The 23,210-nt window shown below is 36.8% G+C and overlaps 1 protein-coding gene and 1 pseudogene across 5 annotated transcripts in view; one reads left to right on the top strand and one right to left on the bottom strand.

Moving 5' to 3' along the window:
* UBR5 (ubiquitin protein ligase E3 component n-recognin 5) overlaps positions 1–23,210 on the bottom strand; it is a 127,390-nt gene that overhangs the window by 84,831 nt on the left and 19,349 nt on the right. For all 5 annotated transcript variants that reach the window (XM_033125734.1, XM_033125736.1, XM_033125735.1 and 2 more), the window contains exons 2-5: positions 4,735–4,779; positions 4,289–4,370; positions 3,749–3,825; positions 2,911–3,030 (exon numbers count right to left, since the gene is read on the bottom strand). In XM_033125734.1, the coding sequence (XP_032981625.1) occupies positions 2,911–3,030; positions 3,749–3,825; positions 4,289–4,370; positions 4,735–4,779 (324 nt within the window). The remainder of the gene's footprint in view (positions 1–2,910; positions 3,031–3,748; positions 3,826–4,288; positions 4,371–4,734; positions 4,780–23,210) is intronic.
* LOC117034211 (uncharacterized) lies at positions 5,865–5,999 on the top strand (annotated as a pseudogene).

Raw genomic sequence — 23,210 nt, forward strand, 5'->3', positions numbered from 1 at the left:
TACGGGCATCCTTTTTCCAATAGCATTTGTTCATTGTATGTCTATCTCTGTCACATCTTGGTAATTCTCACAATATTTCAAACTTTTTCTTTATGATTACATTTGTTAGGGTGATCTGTGATCAGTGACCTTTGATATTACTACTGTTTAACTGTTTTGGGGCATCACGAACTGCACCCATATAAAGACAGTAAACTTAATCGAAAAATCTTGTGTGTTCTGACTGCTTCACTGACCAGCCATTCCCCATATCTCTCCTGCTCCTCAGGCCTCCCTACTCCCTGAGAGACAACAATATTAAAATTAGGCCAATTAATAACCCTACAATGGCCTCTAAGTGTTCTAGTGAAAGGAAGAGATGCACATTTCTCACATTAAATCAAAAGCTGCAAATGATTAAGCTTAATGAGGAAGGCATATAGCAAGCCGAGATAGACAGAAAGCTAGGCTTCTTACACCAAACAATTAGCCAAATTGTGGATGCAAAGTCAAAGCTCTTGAAGGAAATTAAAAGTGCTTCTACAGTGAACACACAAATTATAATAAAGAAAAACTGCCTTACTGCTGATACGGAGAAAGTTTTAGTGGTCTGGATAGAAGATCAAACCAGCCACAATATTCCTTTAAGCCAAAGCCAAATCCAGAGAAAGGCCCTAACTCTTTTCAATTCTATGAAGGTTGAGAGAGATGAGAAAGCTACAGAAGGAAAGTTTGAATTTAGCCGAGGTTGGTTCATGAGGTTTAAGGAAAGAAGCCACCTCCATAACATAAAAGTGCAAGGAGAGGCAGCAAGTGCTAATGTAGAAGCTGCAGCAAGTTATCCAGAAGATCTAGCTAAAGTAATTAATGAAGGTGGTTACACTAACCAACAGATTTTCAATGTAGACAAAAACAGCTTTTCTTATATTGGAAGAAGATGCCATCTTGGACTTTCAAGGCAAAAGAAGAGGCATCACAGGACAGGCTGACTCTCTTGTTAGGGGCTAATTCAGCTGGTTACTTGAAGTTGAAACCAGTGCTCATTTACCATTCCAAAAAGCTAGGGCCATGAAGAATTAGGCAAAATCTACTCTACCTGTGCTCTATAAATGGGACAACAGAACCTGGATGACAGCACATTTATTTACAACATGGTTTACTGAATATTTTCAATCTACTCTTGAGAACTACTGCTCAGAAAAAAAGACTGCTTTCAAAATATGACTGCTCATTGACAATGCAAGAGCTCTGTTGTAGCTTTTTCCCCAAAAATAAGACTTAGCCAGACAATCCGCTCTAATGTGTCTTTTGGAGCAAAAATTAATGTAAGAACCCGGTGTTATGTTGTGATGTAATGTGATGTTATATAAGACCCGGTCTTATATAACAGTAAAGTAAGACCGGGTCTTATATTAATTTTTGCTCCAAAAGATGCGTTAGAGCTGATTGTCTGGCTAGGTCTTATTTTCAGGGAAACATGGTACACAGTGAGATTCATGTTGTTTTCATGCTTGCTACCACAACATCCATTCTGCAGCCAATAGATCAGTGAGTAATTTTGACTTTCAGGTCTTATTTAAGAAATATGTTTCATAAGGCAACAGCTGCCATAGATAGTGATTCCTCTGATGGATCTGGGCAAAGTAAGTTGAAAACCTTCTGGGAGTTCACCATTCTAAATGCCATTAAGAACAACTGTGATTCACAGGAAGAGGTCAAAATATCAACATTAACAGGAGTCTAGAAGAAGTTGATTCCAACCCTCACGGATGACACTGAGAGGCTCAAAACTTCAGTGGAGGAAGCAACTGCAGATATGGTGCAAACAGCAAGAGAACTAGAATTAAAAGTGGAGCCTGAAGATGCTATGAAGTTTACTGGCCTGAAGATGCTGTGAAGATTATTGAAACGACAACAAAGGATTGAGAATTTTATATAAACTTAGTTGATACAGCAGTGGCAGGGTTTGAGGACTGACTCCAATTTGGAAAAAGTTCTACTGTGAATAAAATGCTATCAAACATCATTGCACGCTGCAGAGAAATAGCGAGTGAAAGGAAGAGTCAATTAATGTTCAACTTCATTGTTGTCTTACTTTAAGAAATTACCACAGCCACCCAACCCTCAGCAACTATCACCCTGATCAATCAGCAGCCATCAACACTGAGGCAAGACCCTCCACCAACAAAAAGATTATGACACGAAAGGTTCAGATGATGGTTCACAGTTTTTAGCAATGCAGTATTTTTAATTAAGGTACATACATTTTTTTAGATATAATGCTATTGCACATTTAACAAACTACAATATAGTGTAAAAATAACTTTTACATGCACTGGGAAACCAAAAAATTCATGTGACTCATTTTTTTGCGATATTCGCTTTATTGCAGTGGTCTGGAACTGAACTCCGAGGTATGCCTATACAAATACTGAATCATTATGTTGTATACCTGAAGTTATATGTCAACTATACCTCAATTAAAAAAAAACAAAGGCAAAAATAACTGTATTAAAGGCTGGAAGGTTTAGTTACATAAATTTCAAACCTCATTAATTTAATTTGGAAAGAACTATCTGATCTGGACACCAGAAAGAAAGGTTATTTTTTTTTACCCAACAATTAGTCACAAAACCAAAGGTGGTATCACTAAAATTTTTAAAAGACGTAAGTGACATGATAAATAACATTATAAACTCATGTGAACATTATACATTTTTAAAAGGTCAAGAGCCTGGGTTAATTGTAATTAGCCTGTGTGGGTTATTTTTATCATGGTGGCTCACCATGAGCAATACGAGCTCCTGCCCAGAGCTCAGGAGAGTTTCCTCATTCCATCACTAGATAATATTAAAGACGAGCACTCACAGTGAGAGCACTCACAGAGCAATGGCCCAGACCAATGGATGCCGTCATCTGGCTACAACTTACCCCAGGGTGTTGCCTGCCAGCCTGCCCAGAGTCTCGGAACCTGAGAGAAACCACGGGGAGTCACTTGTCCTACCAGGCCTTGACGTCCTTCCTGCCCCAGAGTTGCTGTTCAACTTTGACCTGGGAAAAAACAAGAGGTAAAACAATACATAACAGTCCCAAATTACCTACTAACAAGCCTGGATTTCCAGGCCTCACTACTCTGGGACTTGCACTGGCAAAATACCAGCCTAAGTATTCTCTGCTTAATCCTACCAAAAATGTGTATTTTACATCAAAGAGCAACCTAAAAACTTGTAGCCTCACAACAATCTGGGGTTCTTTCCTGGTTGAAACTATTTTGTTCTTTAGATTTTTAAAAGTAATCATGCTTTCTTTCCTTAGAAGCAGTCAAATGAAACACATCATACATTATATAAACATCTTTTTTTATGCCATCATTTATAAAGACCCAAAATTTAAAAACCCTGTCATTTTCACATTGAGTTTCTTGGTTTGGAAATATTAACAAGGAAAAGAAATGTGATCTAACAAGTTATTTCAATCAAATAGCAAATCTGACTTGGGACCTACTAAATACATATCGTTCTTTCGGTAACCTATTTCTTTTAAATGATCAACTCCTCTGCTACTCTTACTGCTAATATTTTTTGCTATATATCACTGCTTGCATAAAAATTAAAATTAAACTACAAAGTAACCATTTCACTCTATTTTAAGCGTCTCATTTTTTGCAATGCCTTTTTTTTTAACTTGAGGGTTACCAAAATCAAAACACAGGTTTAAAATAATACCTTTTAATAGCTAACTGTTAAACAGAAAGGACATAATGTCTTACCCATCATTATTATCCGGTTTACCCAATTCCAATCTGTCCGGCTGTACGGAAAAACCAATCCTGCAAACTCTACCATCCTAAAAGCAAAGAAAATAGAAGAAATTTCCAAAGTAAAAATGTATATTAAAATTTGAATTCATTCAAGAAACAGGTTATGTACCTATCACTATCAATTCAGAAGACAACAAATAAGCTCCCTTTCAAAAGGTGCTCATGTCTGAGTTGGGGAAATATATTTTACATAATCAAAAAACCAGTAAAATAATTTAAAACATTTCAATCTACAGAATTCAGAGTAAGGAAATAACTGCGTATCAGGAACGTCTCCATTCTGTTACTAACTAGTTTCAAGCTCTAGTAAATCAGTTAAGCTTTCTCTGGGCCAGAGAATTTACACAATAGGGAAATGGAATTGGGTGATCTCTGAAATAACTCTTTGCAAGAAACTGCTGTTTTCCACGGTTAAAAGAAAGGAACTTGATGCACAGTTGTATTTTAACTGTTTATATTCATTTCTCTATCTTAGAGTACACCATTTACCTCAAGAAGAAAGGCAGCATGATTTGGTCCCACCACACACTGTTTAATAGTAGCCTGTTCCAACACATTCAAAGGGGGATGGCTGGTGAATAAAAAAAGCATGTAAGTAAAATTACTTATTAACTGGTAAATATATCACAGGGTTGTTTTTTAATCCAATTAACAAAACAAGATAGCTGGCAAAACCTATTTTAAAAAATGAGTATTTACATATTTTAAAGCAATAATTGAAAATAATAATTATGATATCCCATAGTCATTATGGTTCTTTGGTATGCCAAATTTTAAAAAAAACAGTATGAAAAGAAACTGTAATTCAAATGAACCAAACTCATAAAAAGTTGATAGATTAAAATATCCTAAGATGCTGCCTAAACATGAGTTCTTTTTCCTAATAAAGGAAAATCATTCTTTTCAGGAAATGTAAAATAACTTACAAATCTTACCTGTTTAAATTATATTTGTTCAGCTTCTCTGAAACTTCCCGTAACCTTTAAAACAAAACAAAACATGACTAAACCACATGTACAAGTCCTTTGCAAATGAAACAGCTCTGATAGGTAGTTGTACCATTATTTTGGTGATTTCCAACAGTATACAAAAACTTGACGAGAATGCCTTTAATACTGTCTTTGATTTACGTCCTGGCCAAAAATCACAAGTCAACTCTGCAAATTCCCTTCCCTCACCACCCCGTTAGTAATGTCAATAACAATGAATATTAATCCCATTTTACAGATGAAGAAATTGAGGCTTCTAGAGTTGGTGTAACAGAAAGTGGCAGTAGAGCTGGTACTTGTACCAACGCCTAATGTAAATCCAATTTTTAAATACTGTGCTATGTATGTTAAAAGAGACTCTTGGGAGTAGCCAGATGGCTCAGTTGATTAAAGCGCGAGCTCTTAATAACAGGGTTGCCGGTTTGATTCTCACATGGGCCAGTGAGTTGTGCCCTCCACTACTAGATTGAAGACAACAAGCTGCCAGCGGAGGGATGGCTGGATGTCTCAGTTGGTTAGAGCGCAAGCTCTTAACAACAAGGTTGCCAGTTCAATTTCCGCACGGGATGGTGGGCTGCATCCCCTGCAACTAAGAGTGACTTGCAGTTGAGCTGTGCCCTCCACAACTAGACTGAAGGACAATGACTTGGAGCTGATGGGCCCTGGAGAAACACTCTGTTCCTCAATAAAAAAATTAAAAGTGAGACTCTTGAATGTATATATATATATATATATCATGAAATACATGGGAAGCACAAATATATTAATCTATTAAGAATTTAATATAATGGGGTAGAAAAAGCCCCAAAACCTTAAGGCATAGTCTCCAATTATCAAGGGCCTTATAACACAAAATTGTACAAGTTAAAACCTCAATATCCGTATCTACAAGTTTAACACCTCCCGTTTTTAAGAGGACTGAATATTCTTAGAAAAATCTCAAAGGACTGCATTTAAAAGTATTAACTAATTATCTATTATGATTTTGCTGTTTCTCTCAAAGAAACATTCTTGAATTAATATAAAATATTGTTAATACCCATTTAAACACTTGTCAACCTAAGTAAGTCATTTTTATTGCTTCTCGGCCTTTTGGCTAAGATCAAGTGTAGTAAGTTATTTTATAATGTAAAGATGTAATCAAATGCAGAGATTTAAAAGTTTGATTCTGTGAAGTTACTAAAACAACTGCCTGGTCTTTCCAAACACTTTCAGAAATAATTCTCTTAAAAATAAAGTGAGAATTTTAGAAAGCAATGGGAAAAAATTAAAACAGTAAATCAACAGGAAACTTCATGAATTTTGCTCTCTAAAAAGTGACAAAAAATACACAAAATCAAATTTCAAGCATTTGTACTAACAGATTTTAGGGTTAAAGAGCTGCCACAAGTATCTATGGGCAAATAATCTATTTCAATAAGAGATTCTAGTAGGAGTCAGTTGTCCCTCTACTTTATCCTGGGTAGTTCTATCCTCTGTTCAATGCTGAGGAGCATCTTTCAAACACTAACATACATACAAGAATTGTCCAATACCAAATTACATCCCTAAGCAAGAATAACTTTCAAATGATGCCATAATTTCTCTCCCAAAAAGTACTCACTGCTGCCTTTATTCTCACTCCCAAAGAATAGCATATTATCATGTGTGACTTGGCTCCCCATAAAACACATTTTTCTTTTTGTGGTATAGGGTTCCATCTATTTTCATTAACAAAAACATGTTTTCATAGGTCCTAGAACGTCCAGCTTTTTCACCAAGCCCCCATGTCCTGATTTACAAGGTACATTTCCATGTTCCAAGACAAGAGAAAACACCATAAGAGTATCGCACTGGGGAACTCATGAACTCCGAAAGAAGGCTGACTAAAAAACAGGGAAAGTAAACTGGAAGGCTCCATTCTGGGCAATAACAGCCTTCAGAAGACCCAGAGCAGAGGCAGGAGCTTTCATTCTCCTCCGCCCACATTTACTGTAATTTACAAAACTTTTCACCCTACTAGAGCCAGAATATGAGAAACGACTAAGAAAGGTTTTACTTCCCCAAAACCATAGTAGTGACACTTTTAGACGGTACTTATTCACTGGCTTACAACTAAACCCATTCATTTCCACTCCTTTTTTTCTTAGCTCAACACTGTCTCTAGAGTTTTCACAAAGTATAGAGTATTCTGGGAGGGTTGGGGTAAACAAAACACATCAGAAATCAGAGTCTTTTCAAAGTTGGACAATAACTGAGATTAAGAATTAAATGCTCCTTTCATCGTTCCAAATGTCATTCCAGGTAGGTAGTATTTATAAAATAGGCTTTGAGGATATCAAAATGCTAGAAAACATTTAATAACTCAAGAACTTAGCAAGTTTCAGGATACTAAGAGGATAGAGTAAATAGATACTGCCATCAATTAAATTTTCTAATCTTAAAAATCATGGGAGACTCCTAATCACATGTGAAATGTACATCCATCTGTATTGGAAGTAATCTGGGGATTACTCCCAACTCATCTACTACTAACTGGGCTCATTTAAACCCATTAGGTCTCAATTCTTATCTATGTGAGGAAAGATGAATAGTCATGTCTGGTTCTTTTCAGTACTGAAATTCTTATGAATGTATAAAAAGCAAATGTCTCAGTGGAGGACATATCTGCAATATTTTTATGAAAATAGCACTTACTAATTGTCATCTTCAATTTCATCTTACCTATCTGAAACATTCATAAACAGACTGATTTTACAGACACAGAATGTTTCTCCAAATATTAAATTTTTTACTTTTCTTAAACTCAATCCCAAAAGTTTACACAAAATGTTATCATTTTTCCAAATCTCAAGACAGTTATCATGACTAAAATGGCCACCTACACATTAGTTTACATGGACCCCAGATAACAGTGACAAAGAAACCCCTCAAGCAAAAAAAGAAGTAAACTATAAAATGAGTATTTAGTTTCCTTTTGCAATTCTCAACAGACATGCAAATCACAGAATCAATGCAGGCCAATGATCACATTTATTTAAATTTTCTGAATTACTAAATGTCTCTACCGTGTTTCCTGGAAAATAAGCCTGCCATGATTTTTCAGGATGACATCCCCTGAACATAAGCCCTAAAGCGTCTTTTGGAGCAAACATTAATATAAGACCCGGTCTTATTTCAGGGAAACACGGTACATAATCATTAGGCCTGTCTACTTTAAGTAAAGGGTCTTCCTCCAAAAGTTTACAATGCTTGAAGTTATTGACTGTGTTTCCTCCCATTGCAACATCAATATAAGTTTTCCCCATTTTTAAAATAAAAAGAAAACCATCTTAGAGCTCACCAAATTCCATTTCAGAATAAATTTTTCCATGTAGTTGTGATGGAAAACAATTTTAAGAGTACAGTATAACATTACAAAATAACCTCGTAACTCAGTATTTAGTCTCAGTAAGGGACAAAGAGGAAAGCCTTTGTGAGGTGGCTATAACACAACAATAGATAGGTTAGCAATAAACTTCTGACAATCCTTAGTACTCCTACACCAAAGATTTATTCTATATTCCGATTCAATAACCTATTTTATTCCTTTAAATTTATAGACATTTTGCAGATCTGAAGGCTGGAATTTTTTTTTTAAGCACCCAAGGGTAAGGTAACAGCAAACTGATGTTAATAGAGAGACGAGGTATCAAAGTATAACAGTACTTGCTAGAAGCTAACATATTTCATTGCTGTCCTTGAAATCCCCTATAATTTGTCTCATTTCCCTCAAATTTAACATTATTAATTTCAAAAATAATTCATCTTCTCACTGATACTACTCAAGTGGCAACTGCACTCAGTGCAGGTTCTTCAATTTTGTAATTCTCTTCCTACCTCCTCCCTGCCACATAACACACCTGCATGTTCAGACATACACCTCCCCTAAATTGAATTAAACCTGATGAATTTCTAGCTGAATTTCTAAAACTAAAAAAAATTAGATTTATTTATTTATATCCTTAAAAGGCTTCAATTCTCCAGGAGGGAAAGATATTCCTAACATCCCATGTGCTACAAAATGATAGCTTTCATGTATCTGGAATTGTAAGACAAGCTACGTGATATCACCCATGTTTACCAGCGATCATCTCAATGGTGGTAAGTGGCATAATGTGCCCAGTACATTTCCTCCAGTCGCACTCCTAGTTATTTCAGGTCCATCTCAAACACGACCCCCTCCATGAACTTCTCCTGGTCGCCCGCACTTTCTCCCTACAGCAGTCTACAGCTTCTGCCTCATAGAGGACCTTCATTGTCTACTTTACATTCTAGTCATTTGTGTTTCTGTCGGAACTGGCTTCAGACCCTAAGCAAAGACAGGATAAAACTCACCAAGTCTTTCCCCACTCTTCCACTTTAAGATACAGTTCCAACAGAGAAAAATGTACAATACTGGTATACACGATCCATTTAAAGGCAGAAAAAAAAAACGTTCCTGATCTCAATCTCAACAAAACTAACTCCCCAGATCTTCCACCTCAAATTCAAGTTTAGAACAAGCAAGAAAAGTATGAATATTCAGATTTTAGGATAGTTGCCTATATAACTCTTATAAGCAGACTAGTTGACATCGAGAAAATATTCAAATAACTCACCATTTATCCTATTAGCAAACTGCCTTTAAAGTGACCTCACTCTAACCTCCAGATATCCATCACAGAACTTTTACATACTCATATGAGTATAATTTTAATTTGCAGTAAAAAGCTTAGTAATCCACACAAAGAAACAACAGCCAATAGTCAGCAAAGGTTACCTACAGTAAAGCATGGACTCCCGCAGAAAATGTCTTAAAGCTCACCCCTTCTCATCCACAGAGAAGGCAGGTATTGCCAAAACATGAATGCAGTACATTACAAATCTGTGCCTAGATATTTTCTTGTAGAAAAATACTGTAGGAATATTTATTGCATTTCTCCAAAAGCAAACCCTCTAAATCTTAAAGCCTAAAACCCACTAAGCAATAAAATTACACTTTTTTGGGGGGCAAGGGGAGACTACAATGTTGCCAGGCAGATGGCAGAGATAGGAGTCAAACCCACCTGTAACCACAGAACAAGGTCTTTCCACAATTTCATCATGCACCTTCCTAAGTATAGGCACTCTGTCCTTAACTTTCACACACTGTCCTTTTACACAACTATTGCTCCATGCTGAACACACTGCTATCTCTGAACTGTTTCTTTGCATGTCAACTATCCACATTATCACTGATATCAATAAATTAAATCTATCACATGGTGATCCCACCTGCCAGCCGCCGTAACTGGGGGGAAAGGCTATGCTGCAGGCAAAGTCGCAGAAGGCATTTTTGAGATGGCCATTTATTTGTACCAGCATCAGCTAGCATGTTCAATCCAGTCCAGAGGACATCCAATCCCAAATCCCTTTTCACACAGTCCTGAGCAAGCCAATGGCAAACCACCTAAGGCATGCATGCTCATAAGGGAGCTCCTTTAGAGGGTCTTACTGTAAGATGGAGGGGGTCAATTGAGTCTTCTCCTCATGCTACACTGTGAATTTTGTGTGTGTGTGAAGGGGATAAAGCCTTTCCTCAATCCACCCACTTAGTATTGTGACTTAAATATTAGGAACTACCTTGCCGGATGGGGCTGAGAATAGCAGGGAAGAGCCTGGAAGGATTAGGGCTGCCTTGGCCACTAGGGCGTTAGGGAAGACGCTCTTCACCTCTGTGATTACGAAAGACTGTAAGTCTGAAATTTGACTTCAAGACATTCAGTTTCAGATACATTTTGCAAATCCATTTTGTAGTGTTTCTATCTGAATTTCACCCTGATTGTGGATTCTCCAACTTTGGCATTTCATGGAACAGTAAATGTGAGTGGGAACAGGTGATAATGCGGGAAACAATGTAGTTATTTTGACAACACACATACAGAAAAAAATCACTATGCCTCATTTTCATACCAAAAATGTAAGAAGGCCATAATCTTAGAATATAAATACAATTAGCTATATTAAAATCTCCCTATTTTGTCCTTGTCATATTTTTTCATGTCATAGATGATCACAGAAAAACTTCCAAGGTAACATTAAGGAAGCAAGGAATAAGATTATTGTAATGGCCAAACAGGAACTAAAAAGTTACAGAAACAAAAGACTTCAGGCTTCAAGAAAGAAAAGACCGTCAGTTTTATCTCCTATAGGAAACACAAAGTAAATTAAAAAGTAAATCAGAATCTCTGGATCTGGATTTTTCACCTCCTCCAATATTCTTTAAGTCTTCTCAACAGCCTCGCTTTCCAGCCCCTCATAATGTACTTTAATGACTCTCAAACTTTTTGATCTCAGGACCACTTCACAATCTAAAAAGTTATTTAGGACCCCAAAAAGCTTTTTTCGTGTGGGTTACATCCACTGGTACTTATAATATTGAAGTAAAAACCAAGAAAATTTTTGATTATTTATAAAATAAAATCATTACACACTGACATAAATTACATTATGAAAACTAACTACTTTCCATAAAATACTTGTGATAGAAACTGTTTTACATTTTTGTGAGCCTCTTTATTATCAGGCTTAATATAAAATAAATTATCACATCTGCTTCTGCATTCAATATGCCACAATATATTGTTTTGGTTGAAGTATAGCTGGCCTTATACAGATAAGTTGTTGAAAAAGGAAGGAATATTTACAATACCCTTTTCAGATTGTTGTAGATATTCTCCTTTGATATTACACCAAAACTCAATGAAGTGATAGTTTCTTAAAAGGTTGGGAGCAATGTGGAATCTAAAACCTACCAATTGAAAAAATATTTTGTCCACACGTGAGTCTGTAACAGCATGCATTGGTCATTGGGAAATTCCTGGTTTACTGACTTATACAGACCTTCAAAACCACATCTGTTCAACTGACTATCAATTTACAGTGTCAAACTCACAATAATAGATACAAATTTTCCAAAATTCTAATTTTTGCTTGAAAGCTCAATTTAGCAACAAATAGCTTCAGTTGTTTTCCTTGAAGTAACAGGCTCACGTTTTTCATTTTCAAGAAAATGTCTGTCAAATATCCAAGTCTGAATAACCATAGTCTGTCAATCACTCTTTCAAATAAAAATGATATTCCATGAAGAAAATAGCTAGTTTAATTTGCAACTAAAACAATTGCAAACACGTTTTTCCTTAACACAATCAATGTTCTCATTTTGTCACACTATTAAAATGACATATACTCAAAGGTTAAGATTTAATAATATTAATAATTTTTATTGCTTCATCAAGGACCCCCTTAAGTGAAACTGGCTTTTTTCCCTCCTAAACGTACAAAAAAAAAAAAAAAGGAAGCGAAGAATACAAGCATTTCCAGTACAGTTTGGTGCCAATACTTTGACTTGTGCTAAGAAGTCGGTATTTTATACACCACTGCTTTTGAACAATAGCACAAATGTCAAAACAGTGAAGAAGACAAATAAGTCTCAGTATTACTGTAAAGACAGTTTTGACCTCCGAGTACCTGAAAGGGTCTTAGAGATCCCCAGGTCCGCAGACCACACTCAGAACTACCGTGTTCTATTCTAAAATGCCAGTGCCATTAAAGTAACCAATTACAAAAGCAATGTTGGAAAAAAATAATTGCTCATTCTTAATAAAACAGTCACAAACATCAACCAAAATAACCTTCTAAGTATGTACTTTTAAAATATTCTTCAAATAATGGATATGCTTTGACACTACACCAAAACCCAACAAGTGAGAGTTTTTTAAAGGTTGGATGCAATGCAGAATCTGAAAGCCTATCAATGAACTTTTCATATTGTTTTACTAAAGTCCACTGTGTCTACCTTGCACTATGAATAAGTCATTCACTCATATATGATTCTATTTTAGATATAAAATGGTACAGCAAAGTATCATAAAACATACTGAAATTTTTAACACTGCCTCCCTGATAGTATTAAACTCCCATGAGGCACTAACTGTCTGTCATTCACTTGGCCAGTGATTTTTAATAGGGGAGGATGCCGCAGTAAGGGCAAGGATACAAAAAAACATCTTTAAGAATTATATGCAAAAGCTACAGTCAATTACTAAAGGGGAAGGAGGGGAGACATGGGATACAACATGACACATTTAAGGAAATGTCACAAATTACCAGCCTACATAATATTTAATCAAATGGTATTTTAATTTCTGAAAAGATTTTTTAAAGAGTCTTAGCTACGATTTCGGATAGAATTTCAGGTTCCCAGCTTCTCTTATAAAATGAGATCTAACAACTGGTGACTAGAAGTGTCTTTACCTACCTAGCACCTGTAGGCATATGGGTTTGAAACCACAGATGCAGAAGGATTACTCCTCACACCTTCTGAAAAAGGTACTTCCTTGGTGACGAGTAATCTGATCAGTTTTATAATTCAAAGCTCAGCTTGTACCTTAATCCCTAGTATATCTTTGCTCAGTTTTCAGTCTTACCCCCATTTTAAATTTGACTTGACAATTGCTAAAATAGCGGCCTGATTTTTCTCACTTTTTGCCTAGCCAAAGAAAACTATGCCAAGTAGCAAACATCTGATTTTACTCTTGAAAGACCGCAACTAACACAAAAGACAGTTTTTGTGGAGGAAAAATTCATCTGTCAGCTTCCTGAATGACAGTTAAAGGTAGGACTTATACATGCTTTATGCTTATGGAGATGACATACGCCAGTTAATATAATGTGTTCACTTCAAATAAATGATACAGATCATTCACCTGCAAGATGCATTCAAGACCAAAATGAAAAGCTTATAAATATATATTATAAATTCAAAACAATGATATACATTTTTGTAAGTGCGAAATTCTTTTAAATATTCCCTCTAAAATGGTTTTAAGCTGAAAACTGTTAAAATGTTTCTATAAAACTAAGATTAAGAAAATTCATGTTATAGAAACACTCTGCAAACTAGCATAGAAAAAAAGTGACTTCACACTTATAATTTCTTCCCTAATCTGGAAAACTATTCTGGTTAGAAATTCCTATATAGTCTCATAAATAACATTTTACTATCAAAATGAAAAGGAAACCAAAATCCCAAACTACTATGTCATTTGGAAGATAAAACACATTTCTGAGAAACTAAATGCTGAACACAACAAAATGAGTTATTTTCCTTTAAAGCTAAACCAACCATGTTATTTTCAGTTCATTCAAAACAGGAAAAGGGAAATACACATGCCAAATGGACAAAAAGAAATTTGGTAGAAAACGATAAAAGACACAGCCTTTATAATTATTTTTTCTCGAGAATTTCATTAAATCCTTCTGTCTCACCTAATTTCATTTTCTTAACATGAGACTATACATACAAGAATCAAATTGTGCTGATAGAGGATAAGAAGACTTCTTTAGAGCTCCCATCCAAAAAGTACAGCATCAGCCAAAATTTCAAAAGAAAATTCTTCTTCACCCTTAGGCTGTATCTACATTCTGAATATCTGCAACATCATTCATTACAGTATCTGCCAAATGCAGATAATGTATTCAAATCGTTACAAACCCAATTTTAACTCTACATACAAATCAAATGTCTCAAGAAATAACTGATGCACTTCATAATATAAATACTGCCAGTTGGCAAATTATTCAGTTCTTGAGATAGAAATGCAAACTGAAATAAAATACCTGTGATGAAATTTGATTTTTCCATAGAAACAAGAAAATCAGGAAGTTATATTCCTGACGCCATTTGATTCAGGAGAGCTTCTTTAAACTTAGAGCTACTGGGTTTCCTTCTCCTTGCTCTTCCAACATCAAAGATGAAATAGCAGTTTTACTGCCTTTGAATTGAAATGGTCAGTCGTTTTACATACCTGAGCTCCCATTCCATCTGCCCCAGGAATCACACCTGCAATCTTGTGAAGGGCAGCATAGTGGAGTGGGAAAAGAATGGTGTCAAGCAAACAAACCTGGGTTAGATTCCATCCCTACCATTAACTGGCTTTGTAATGGTGGACAAGCTCAATTATTTTAACCTCCCAGGGCCTGGAAGGTTTTCTTGGTCTGTTAAAAGGAGATAAAACCACTTGTCTGGTGGAAGTGCTGCTATAAGAATTAAAGGCAATTTTGTAATGTACCTTGGTAAGAGCCAACCATTTAAATACTCAAAAAATGACAGCCATTATCATTATTACTGAACTGTATTTTTCATCCTTGAGTAGCTTGCCACATATATTATGTATATATAAAACTATGCATAATACATATAATAATAATGTGTGTGTGACGTATGCCAAAAAATATATACACATTTTAAGAAAGGAAAAAACTGTATTAAAATTGTAATAATATACAACGATAACAAAAGATGAATACAAGTCACATTCGACATCTGCAATTACAAGAGGTGTTCAAAGTGGTTATCATCAGCGTCCAGACACTTCTGATTATGGCAAACTACTGCTTGAGCAACGGTGACCAAAGTGTCCACTTGTGTACATTTTTTGGCACCCCCAGTATATGAGGTGTGATCAAACAATACGATGAATGTTTGAATTTTTTAAAAAGTCTATTACAGCAAAAGACACATTGCCATTAATCCCCCTCAGAATACTCCCCCTCACTTCAAACACACTTATCCCATTGTTCTTGCCACTTTCTGAAGCAGTTCCAGAAGTCCTCTTTCATGAGTGTCTTTAATTGTGCTGTTGTGGCTGCCTCCATATCCTGAATCATTCTGACTTTGGGGAAGAGCCAGAAGTCACAAGGTGCCAGACCCGGTGAATAAGGTGGGTAAGGATACACTGTAATGTTTTTACTTGACAGAAATTGCTGTACCAGAAGTGATGTGTGACACGGAGTGCTGTCATGATGGAGGATGATTTACATCAAACTTTAAAACACACCTTCGCTCACTTGTAGATCACACCCGATTGACCGCACTAAACAAGTTGAAACTTGTCACACACTGTTACCAAGGTTCGACGCACCACTTCCCGTATTGAATAGCCCTGCCTTGCTGTTGGATGGCACTCGGCAGCAGCATTCACTGTATGTTTTGATCACAATGGAAAGGCTCCGTGTCACACATCACTCTGGTACAGCAATTTCTATCAAATAAAAACATTATGGTGTGTCCTCATCCACCTTATTCACCGGATGTGGCACCACGTGACTTCTGGCTCTTCCCTAAAGTCAAAATGACCATAAAAGGTAAACATTTTGAATCGATTCAGGACATCAAGGCAGCCACACAGACAACTAAAGACACTCAGGAAAGAGGACTTCCAGGACTGCTTCAGAAAGTGGCAAGAACGATGGAATAAGTGTGTTTGAAGTGAGGGGGAGTATTTTGAGGGGGATTAATGGCAATGTGTCTTTTCCTGTAATAAATTTTTATTTAAACATTCACCATAATTTATGATCACACCGTGTGTGTGTGTGTGTGTGTGTGTGTGTGTGTGTGTGTGTATCTGCTTCAAACCCACCAAGTTCTGGCTTGAACTGGTTGCCAAACTAAATAGGTCCCTATTTGAATCCTGAGATCTGGTAGGAACCTGAGGATCCAGGGAATGACGGCTAAGTCTGGGAATTCTTGGAACGGAAATCTGCAGACGCACTATAACTCTTTGTTTCTTGTACATGAATTTTTATTTCACTAAGAGTGAAAGATTCCTTCCCTTCTGGTCCCTACTACCTCTCTAATCTCATCTCACTCTTCCTAAGCACTTTATACTCCAAACATCACCACACTCTCATAATTTCCTACCTAACTTACGTTCCTAAACTACATGTTTATTCCCTCAGCCTAGAATAACTACTTCCATTGCCTTCCACACATCCAGCTACTAGTTCCTTAAGGCTGGGCTGAGAGAAACTGTGGGAAACCTTAACTTACCTTCCACTCCAGCTGAATTAGGCATGTCTCTGAGATCTAGTTCCACCTGGGGCATACTTCCTCCATAGCACTTCTTATCCTGTAACTACTCGCTTAATGAAATAGTTGTATCTTTTGCCACCAGACAAACTCTAGGCAAAAGCCATATTTTACTAATTTATTAATGCCCAGCACTTGACATATAGCAAATCCTTAGTAACCATCTTCTAATAGATGGGTGGCTAAACAAATGGTCATTCATACACTGCCTCAAAGTGGTATGTTTACAACTTTTTTATTCTTTTCAAAGTAATTTTTAAAGATTTTTTAGATGTTCTGCTATGTGATCAATATTATAAGACTAGGTTTTAAAAACATACCAAAGGAATGTTATCCGACAAAATCACCCACCTGGAGGCTATACCCTAGTTCAAATGTCCCTGCAATGCTACGAGAAATTTCTGAAATGCTTTCTTTGAAAATTATTCTGAGAAAGAGTTTACCAGACAGACAGGAAAATCATACAGTACTTTAGAGTCCTGGGAGACTCTCCCAGTTTTCCCCACTTAGAGGATGGTCTTCCTTCTCCCTTATACCCTCCCTCTTCCTCGATTTAATCTGGTGTTAAGGAAATGTATTCAAGAAGCCAAAGGAAGCTGGAGGCAAAGGGAAGAGAAAAGGAGAGCTCCTCAGGAAGTAAAATTACAGATAAAAAGTCTGTGTGCAGCCTGCATTTTTAAGTGCCTGAAATTGATGACAAGTCTATCTGGCTAAGTGACTTAAAATGCAAACTAGAGAAAATCTAATCACTGGACATCTACTGGTAATTGTAACACAATAAAATATTCCAACATTCAATGCTGTACAAAAGTAGGAAGAATAATTTTTTATTTGTTAGGGTTTTTGTTTGCTTTTTGCCAACCATCAGCATTGTAGCCAGGAAAAGGCAGAATTAGTGCCAGCCTGGTCCCACCTTTATAACTGAAAAAAGTTGGCACATGACCTTGAATAGGTCATCTAACATCTGCTCTCATGTTTCCATCTACTGGCCAAAATGATGGTTACCATATGTTTCACAGAGTTTTTTAAAGAACTAGATAATATGCCACATGCAAATGTAATATGTACCACCGAAAATAATTGTGCCTAAATCTGGCTGATCATCACTATCTCTAGAAAATATTTTAAAAGACATATTCTCAGGCCCCACCCAAACCTACTAAATCAGAAATCTCCAAATATAAGGCTCAGTAATTTAATATTCTGGCTAAATAAATTACAGCACATGCATAAAATATCGCTGGAAAGAACAATATCAGTCACCTATGAAGAAAGGAAGTAGGCAGGTAGGGAAAAGAGCAGGGAGGGAGACTTCCTGGGTGCCAATGTACATTTTTTTGAATTTTAAAATACATAAATGTATTACCAACTCAAAATTTAAAAATAGAAATGTCTAAAGACCAAAAGTGATTCTGATGATCAACTAGGTTTGGAAATCACTTCTCTAAAATACCACCAGTACATGTAAGGATTGCTGAAAATCACTATATTAGTAGTCCATTTAGGGAGATATTAATAACCCTACTGTATTTCAAGTTTTGCTAATGTTACTTAGGATAGACCCCTCTTAGAAATTCAAAATTCATATACCTCCATTAAAGACTCTGATAAATCCTACAATAAAGAAACCTGTTTAACTATGCTTAATCTCGAAGTTTAACATGGAACACAGTTCAGGTCATTCTTTCCAGAAAGAACTTAGGGAATCAGAGGAACTGGTTTGAGATCCAAGCTCCCAGAACCCTGGAGAGTGCCTGACAGAGAAAGCCTCTCCAAAACCTAGAGCTCAACAGTGACAAACTGCCTTTCCTCTCTTTTCTCTTTACCTAAATAAAAATGATTTCCCAATTTTTATTGTTTAATCCATTTAAAGGATGAAAAAAGTAAACAGCATAAACAATCCCATGCTGCCTGAAATTATACTGTCAAAAAATTCAAACTATCTTCAGCAGATAATTCTAAATCCAAATAATATGGCAACAGGCATTTTTATTCCTTTAAGTGGAAAAATAAAAGATCTTTATGATTCAAAATCACCTACTTTCAGAAGGGAGCAATAAATTTCAGTATCGTTTTCCTACTACAGTATAAGCAGACCTTGCTGGGCATCTTTACTACCTGGAAGCCAAACTAATCAAGTGAGCTTTACAATCAAACTGCCTGACAACCTTGGTTTTTACTGAAAGCATGCTCACCAGTGTACCCAGAGGGCGTCTGAAAGCTGTTATCAAATGACTTATTTGAAATCTGGGCCTACTAGGGTTCTTAACATTCTTAACTAGGGTCTCTATTCCAGAAAGCCTTCCTTTAGGTATAATTCAGAGATCTAAACCAAAGAAATCAAATGTCATCAACCACCATAGTCAAATTCAAGGGCTTTACCAGAGTCCTTGGTTTTATCACTATGGAGCACAACTGAACACAAATTTCTCCTCCTTGGCAACACAACTAGCATAGCAAAGGCCCGGCTCGCATATTGGCCTCAAGGATCCACCATTAATGCTTCCAATTGTTCATCTTACAATATATTGGCCTCAAGGATCCACCATTAATGCTTCCAATTGTTCATCTTACAATATATTGGCCTCAAGGATCCACCATTAATGCTTCCAATTGTTCATCTTACAATAAGTTTTATGATAAATGCATTGACTCAATAGGTAGGTTCCAATTTACAGACTGACATTACTGAGAGGCTCCCATCCCTTCTCAGTCCCCACTCTCTGTCTCCCAACCACTTTAAAACAACACACCCAAAAACCCTTAATGTTTTTAGAAGTGTGTGGATATGATACAGAGCTAATGCTGGGAAGGATTCTGAAGGAGATCTGCCTATTTATCTGCCAATGCCTAATTATCATCGCCAAACTGCTGGTTTTCTCCAGGCTTTTTTTAATGCCTGGAAATCACTTACTAGTAGTCAGATACTATGTTCTTAATCCTGCAGCAGCCCACACACTAACAACTTTATTGGTTTAATCAGCTACTTCCTTTCTCCATTCCTAACTTCTGCTTCCTGAAAGGGGGAGGTGGGGTGGAGTGAGGCAGACCCAAATGCTACACTGATTTTTAGTTTGGAGCTGTTCATAATGACCGTCTCTGACCTGCCCTAGTAATAGCAATAATCACTGAGTTAAAATGAGAATGCTTGTCAAACTCCGTCACCATCCTCATAGCTACAGCACACAGGGTAGCCTTCTTGTTTCCCAGAAAAATAAGCGGCATCTGTATGCTTTATTGTTTACAGAGCAAAACAGTTAACAAACCTGATAAAAATGAAGGTAGCCTACAATGAGAACACTATTAATAAATCTTGTCAATTCACACTAGGACTCTACAGGTGGTTTGCACCAGCCTAAACTCTCTATACCTCCTTTCTTCTCGTAACACTGTGCATCCCACCAAGCCTGACATGGACAGTCAGTGAAAAAGCCATTCTATAGGTTTGGGTAGTCGTGTTCCCTTCACTTTCTCTCCTTTCAGTCTAGAGTTGAAAAAACTAAAGTGGGTAAAACTAAAACCAACAAAATGTATAAGATACTTACCAATTAAGAAGTATTTACTGAATATTACGTGTAAGTATGCAAACAAGCAGGGTGGAAGAATGCTAATAGCAACTGATAGCAGTGTGTTAAATTCTATTTAATATTAGTACAGACAAAATATTAATAAAGACAGAAACCTTGAAAACAGAATATTAACAAGCTTGAGCTAACAAATAAATACGTAGAAATCTGTCCTCGAACTGGGATGTCACAGACTTTTTGTTTAAGGCTATGTATAAAGCATGTTATCTCTGACTTCTGGATTTAACAGATTAATAAAATTTCCTTCAAATTATAAGGACAAACGTAAGGTTTTCTTTTTGCCAAGTAAGATTTAGAAAAACAACCAACTATTATTATCAATACGAGTATTTCTATAGGAAAGACAATCTAAAAAATATTTACTAGGTAACCATGGACTATGAAAACTTTCTTAGAAACTGGCACCACCACGGCATTGTACTTAATTCAGTATTTAATTCTTTTGATCTCAGGAAAACAAACAGATTTTTTTTTTCGTCTACTAAGGAGCCCTTAATATAACAGTCTCCTTGTTTTCCATTTGAGAAAACAGAAGACTACAGAAGTTAAGTGGTTTACCTGTAATTATTCAATTAAGAGGTGGGAGGGCGAGTGTGAGACGAAACCTCCCCAGGCCTCTATTCTTTCGGGAACAGCACACCTGCCAAGGGTCCAATTCAAATCAACAAATACTTCCTGAATGCCCTGAGTATGAGGCCTGGTGCTAAGTATTACAGGAAATAAACTGCACCATAAAACAAACTGGGGACAGAACCACTTGAGGGGGTTTCTACACACTTGATACTGCCTCTAATCCAGCAGCAGCTACAGAAGACAGTACCATCTACCACTTGGGAAGCTGAGGAAAAAAAAGGAAAGTTGAGAACCAATGACTCAATCCACATACTGTGTTTTCCCAAAAATAAGACCTAACTGGAAAATAAGTCCTAGGATGACTTTTCAGGATGACATCCCCTGAACATAAGCCCTAATGCGTCTTTTGGAGCAAAATTTAATATAAGACCCGGTCTTATTTTCAGGGAAACACAGTATCTTAAATAGTTTACAATCTACTTGTAAAAACAAAATTTATACATAGAAAGACAAATAAAACTAGTAAACCAGGTGCCAAAGTAGGTGCTAGAACCAAGTATTACCAAGAGAAGGCAGAATTCATTTTGGGTTAGGAGATGCAACGAGGACCAGGGCTTCAGGGGAATCAGGATTTGGAAATGGATCTTGACAGGTGTTGGGATTTATCTCAGAAAAAGGGGCACATTCAAGTGAAAATATTCATAATGACTTACCTATTAAACAAAAAAAAGTTTGGCTTTTACACAACTAAAAAAAGTGAAAAGTTCTCCAAAACACTTCAGGAAGCACAAGAAGATAATTCTAAGATTTGAAATTATTTCATTTTTCTTACAAGTCATCTAAACAGTGGATAGAACTACAACAGTCTGCTAAATCAAAATGCAATGCAAGAATAACACACTACATGCCATCTTCTTTTGATCAAATAATTAATTCATTTGGGAATCAAAATCTCCCTTCAACTAAAGCTGAATAAATGTTATTTCAAATCGACTATTTAAAAGCAGCTGATGTGACAAAAAGAAGAAAAAGGAAAGAGCAACGTACTTCTCAGACAAGATCTCACTAACAGGACAGCAGATACAAGGGACACACATCCTTCCACTTCGCTACCTGTGGGGACATGAACTCATACAACATGAAGGCTGTACAGAAGAACTCAATACTCTGAAGAAAGCCTTAATAATAGTAAAACATAAGAAAAGAAAACCTTTCTTCCTCCTCCTCACCAGATGTAGAAGAAAATAAGGAAAAAAACACTTCCAAAAGGTAATAAAACACAAACCCTGATTACAGTAAGCTTTGAAGACTGTTTTTCATGCCTGAAGACCAAGAGAACAGAGGCCTCCCCAAATTAAACCCTGAGTCAGTCTTGAGTACGTTTTGAAAAGTCATTAAACCTGCACAGCAGGGGATGCTCATCTTCAGAAGGAAAATGTAGGGTTACTGTGAAGCCCAGAGCAAGCTGCAAGCTTCTTCGGAGGGGAGCAAGCAGGACCATGGCCAAGAAGCACAGATACAGGCGTTGAGATTACAGGAGAAGTGTACAAGCTAAAGGGAGAATCACATAAAAATCACACCGAGTGCTGTGCACTGAATGTCTGTACTCCCCCACACCCCCACCCTGGAATTCGTATGTTGAAGCTATAATCCCCAGTGTGACAGTGTTTGAAGAAAGGACTTTTGGGAGGTAATTAGGTTATGAGGGTAGGGCCCTTATGATGGGACGGGAGCCCTTAAAAGAAGAGACAGGACACAACTTGGTTTCTCTGCCACGTGAGGAAACGAGAAGTGGGTCATCTAGAAGCCAAAAAGCAGGCCTTCACCAGAACCTGACCATTACGGCGCCCTGATCTAAGACAGGGGGCATGGAGAACTCATATATTTAGAAAAAACACAAATCATTTTCTTGTATAGACGTCTCATTAAAGGTGGTTACCTCTGCTACCTCCTTCAATCCCACAAAAATGACAATAAATAATTTTTAAAGTTATTAAGGACAAAGAGAAAAAGAGGCTAGAAAATTCAAGCAAGAGATGCCAACAAAATTTTGGAAGCTGGAAAGCAGATAGAGAAGTAGAAAGTGACTTATCAGACAAGAGAAAACTGAAACCTAGAATCTGCAGGGAGGAAGCCAAAACTGAACAAACCAGGTACCTGTGAGTCTGGGGGTAACCCCAGACAGCAAGACTGTTGGAAGTCTGCATAAGGAGGAGTTAGGGTCCCCACCCTATAGGCACACTGCACCCCCTAGACTCTGACAGAACTGTTCCCTACTTACAGAAATGTCACTAGAATAATAGCCTGGGGATACCTAGTTAAGCAGGTATGGGCACACTGGAAGAAGTGAA

Source organism: Rhinolophus ferrumequinum, chromosome 14, assembly GCF_004115265.2.
Source record: "Rhinolophus ferrumequinum isolate MPI-CBG mRhiFer1 chromosome 14, mRhiFer1_v1.p, whole genome shotgun sequence".
Lineage (NCBI taxonomy): Eukaryota > Metazoa > Chordata > Mammalia > Chiroptera > Rhinolophidae > Rhinolophus > Rhinolophus ferrumequinum.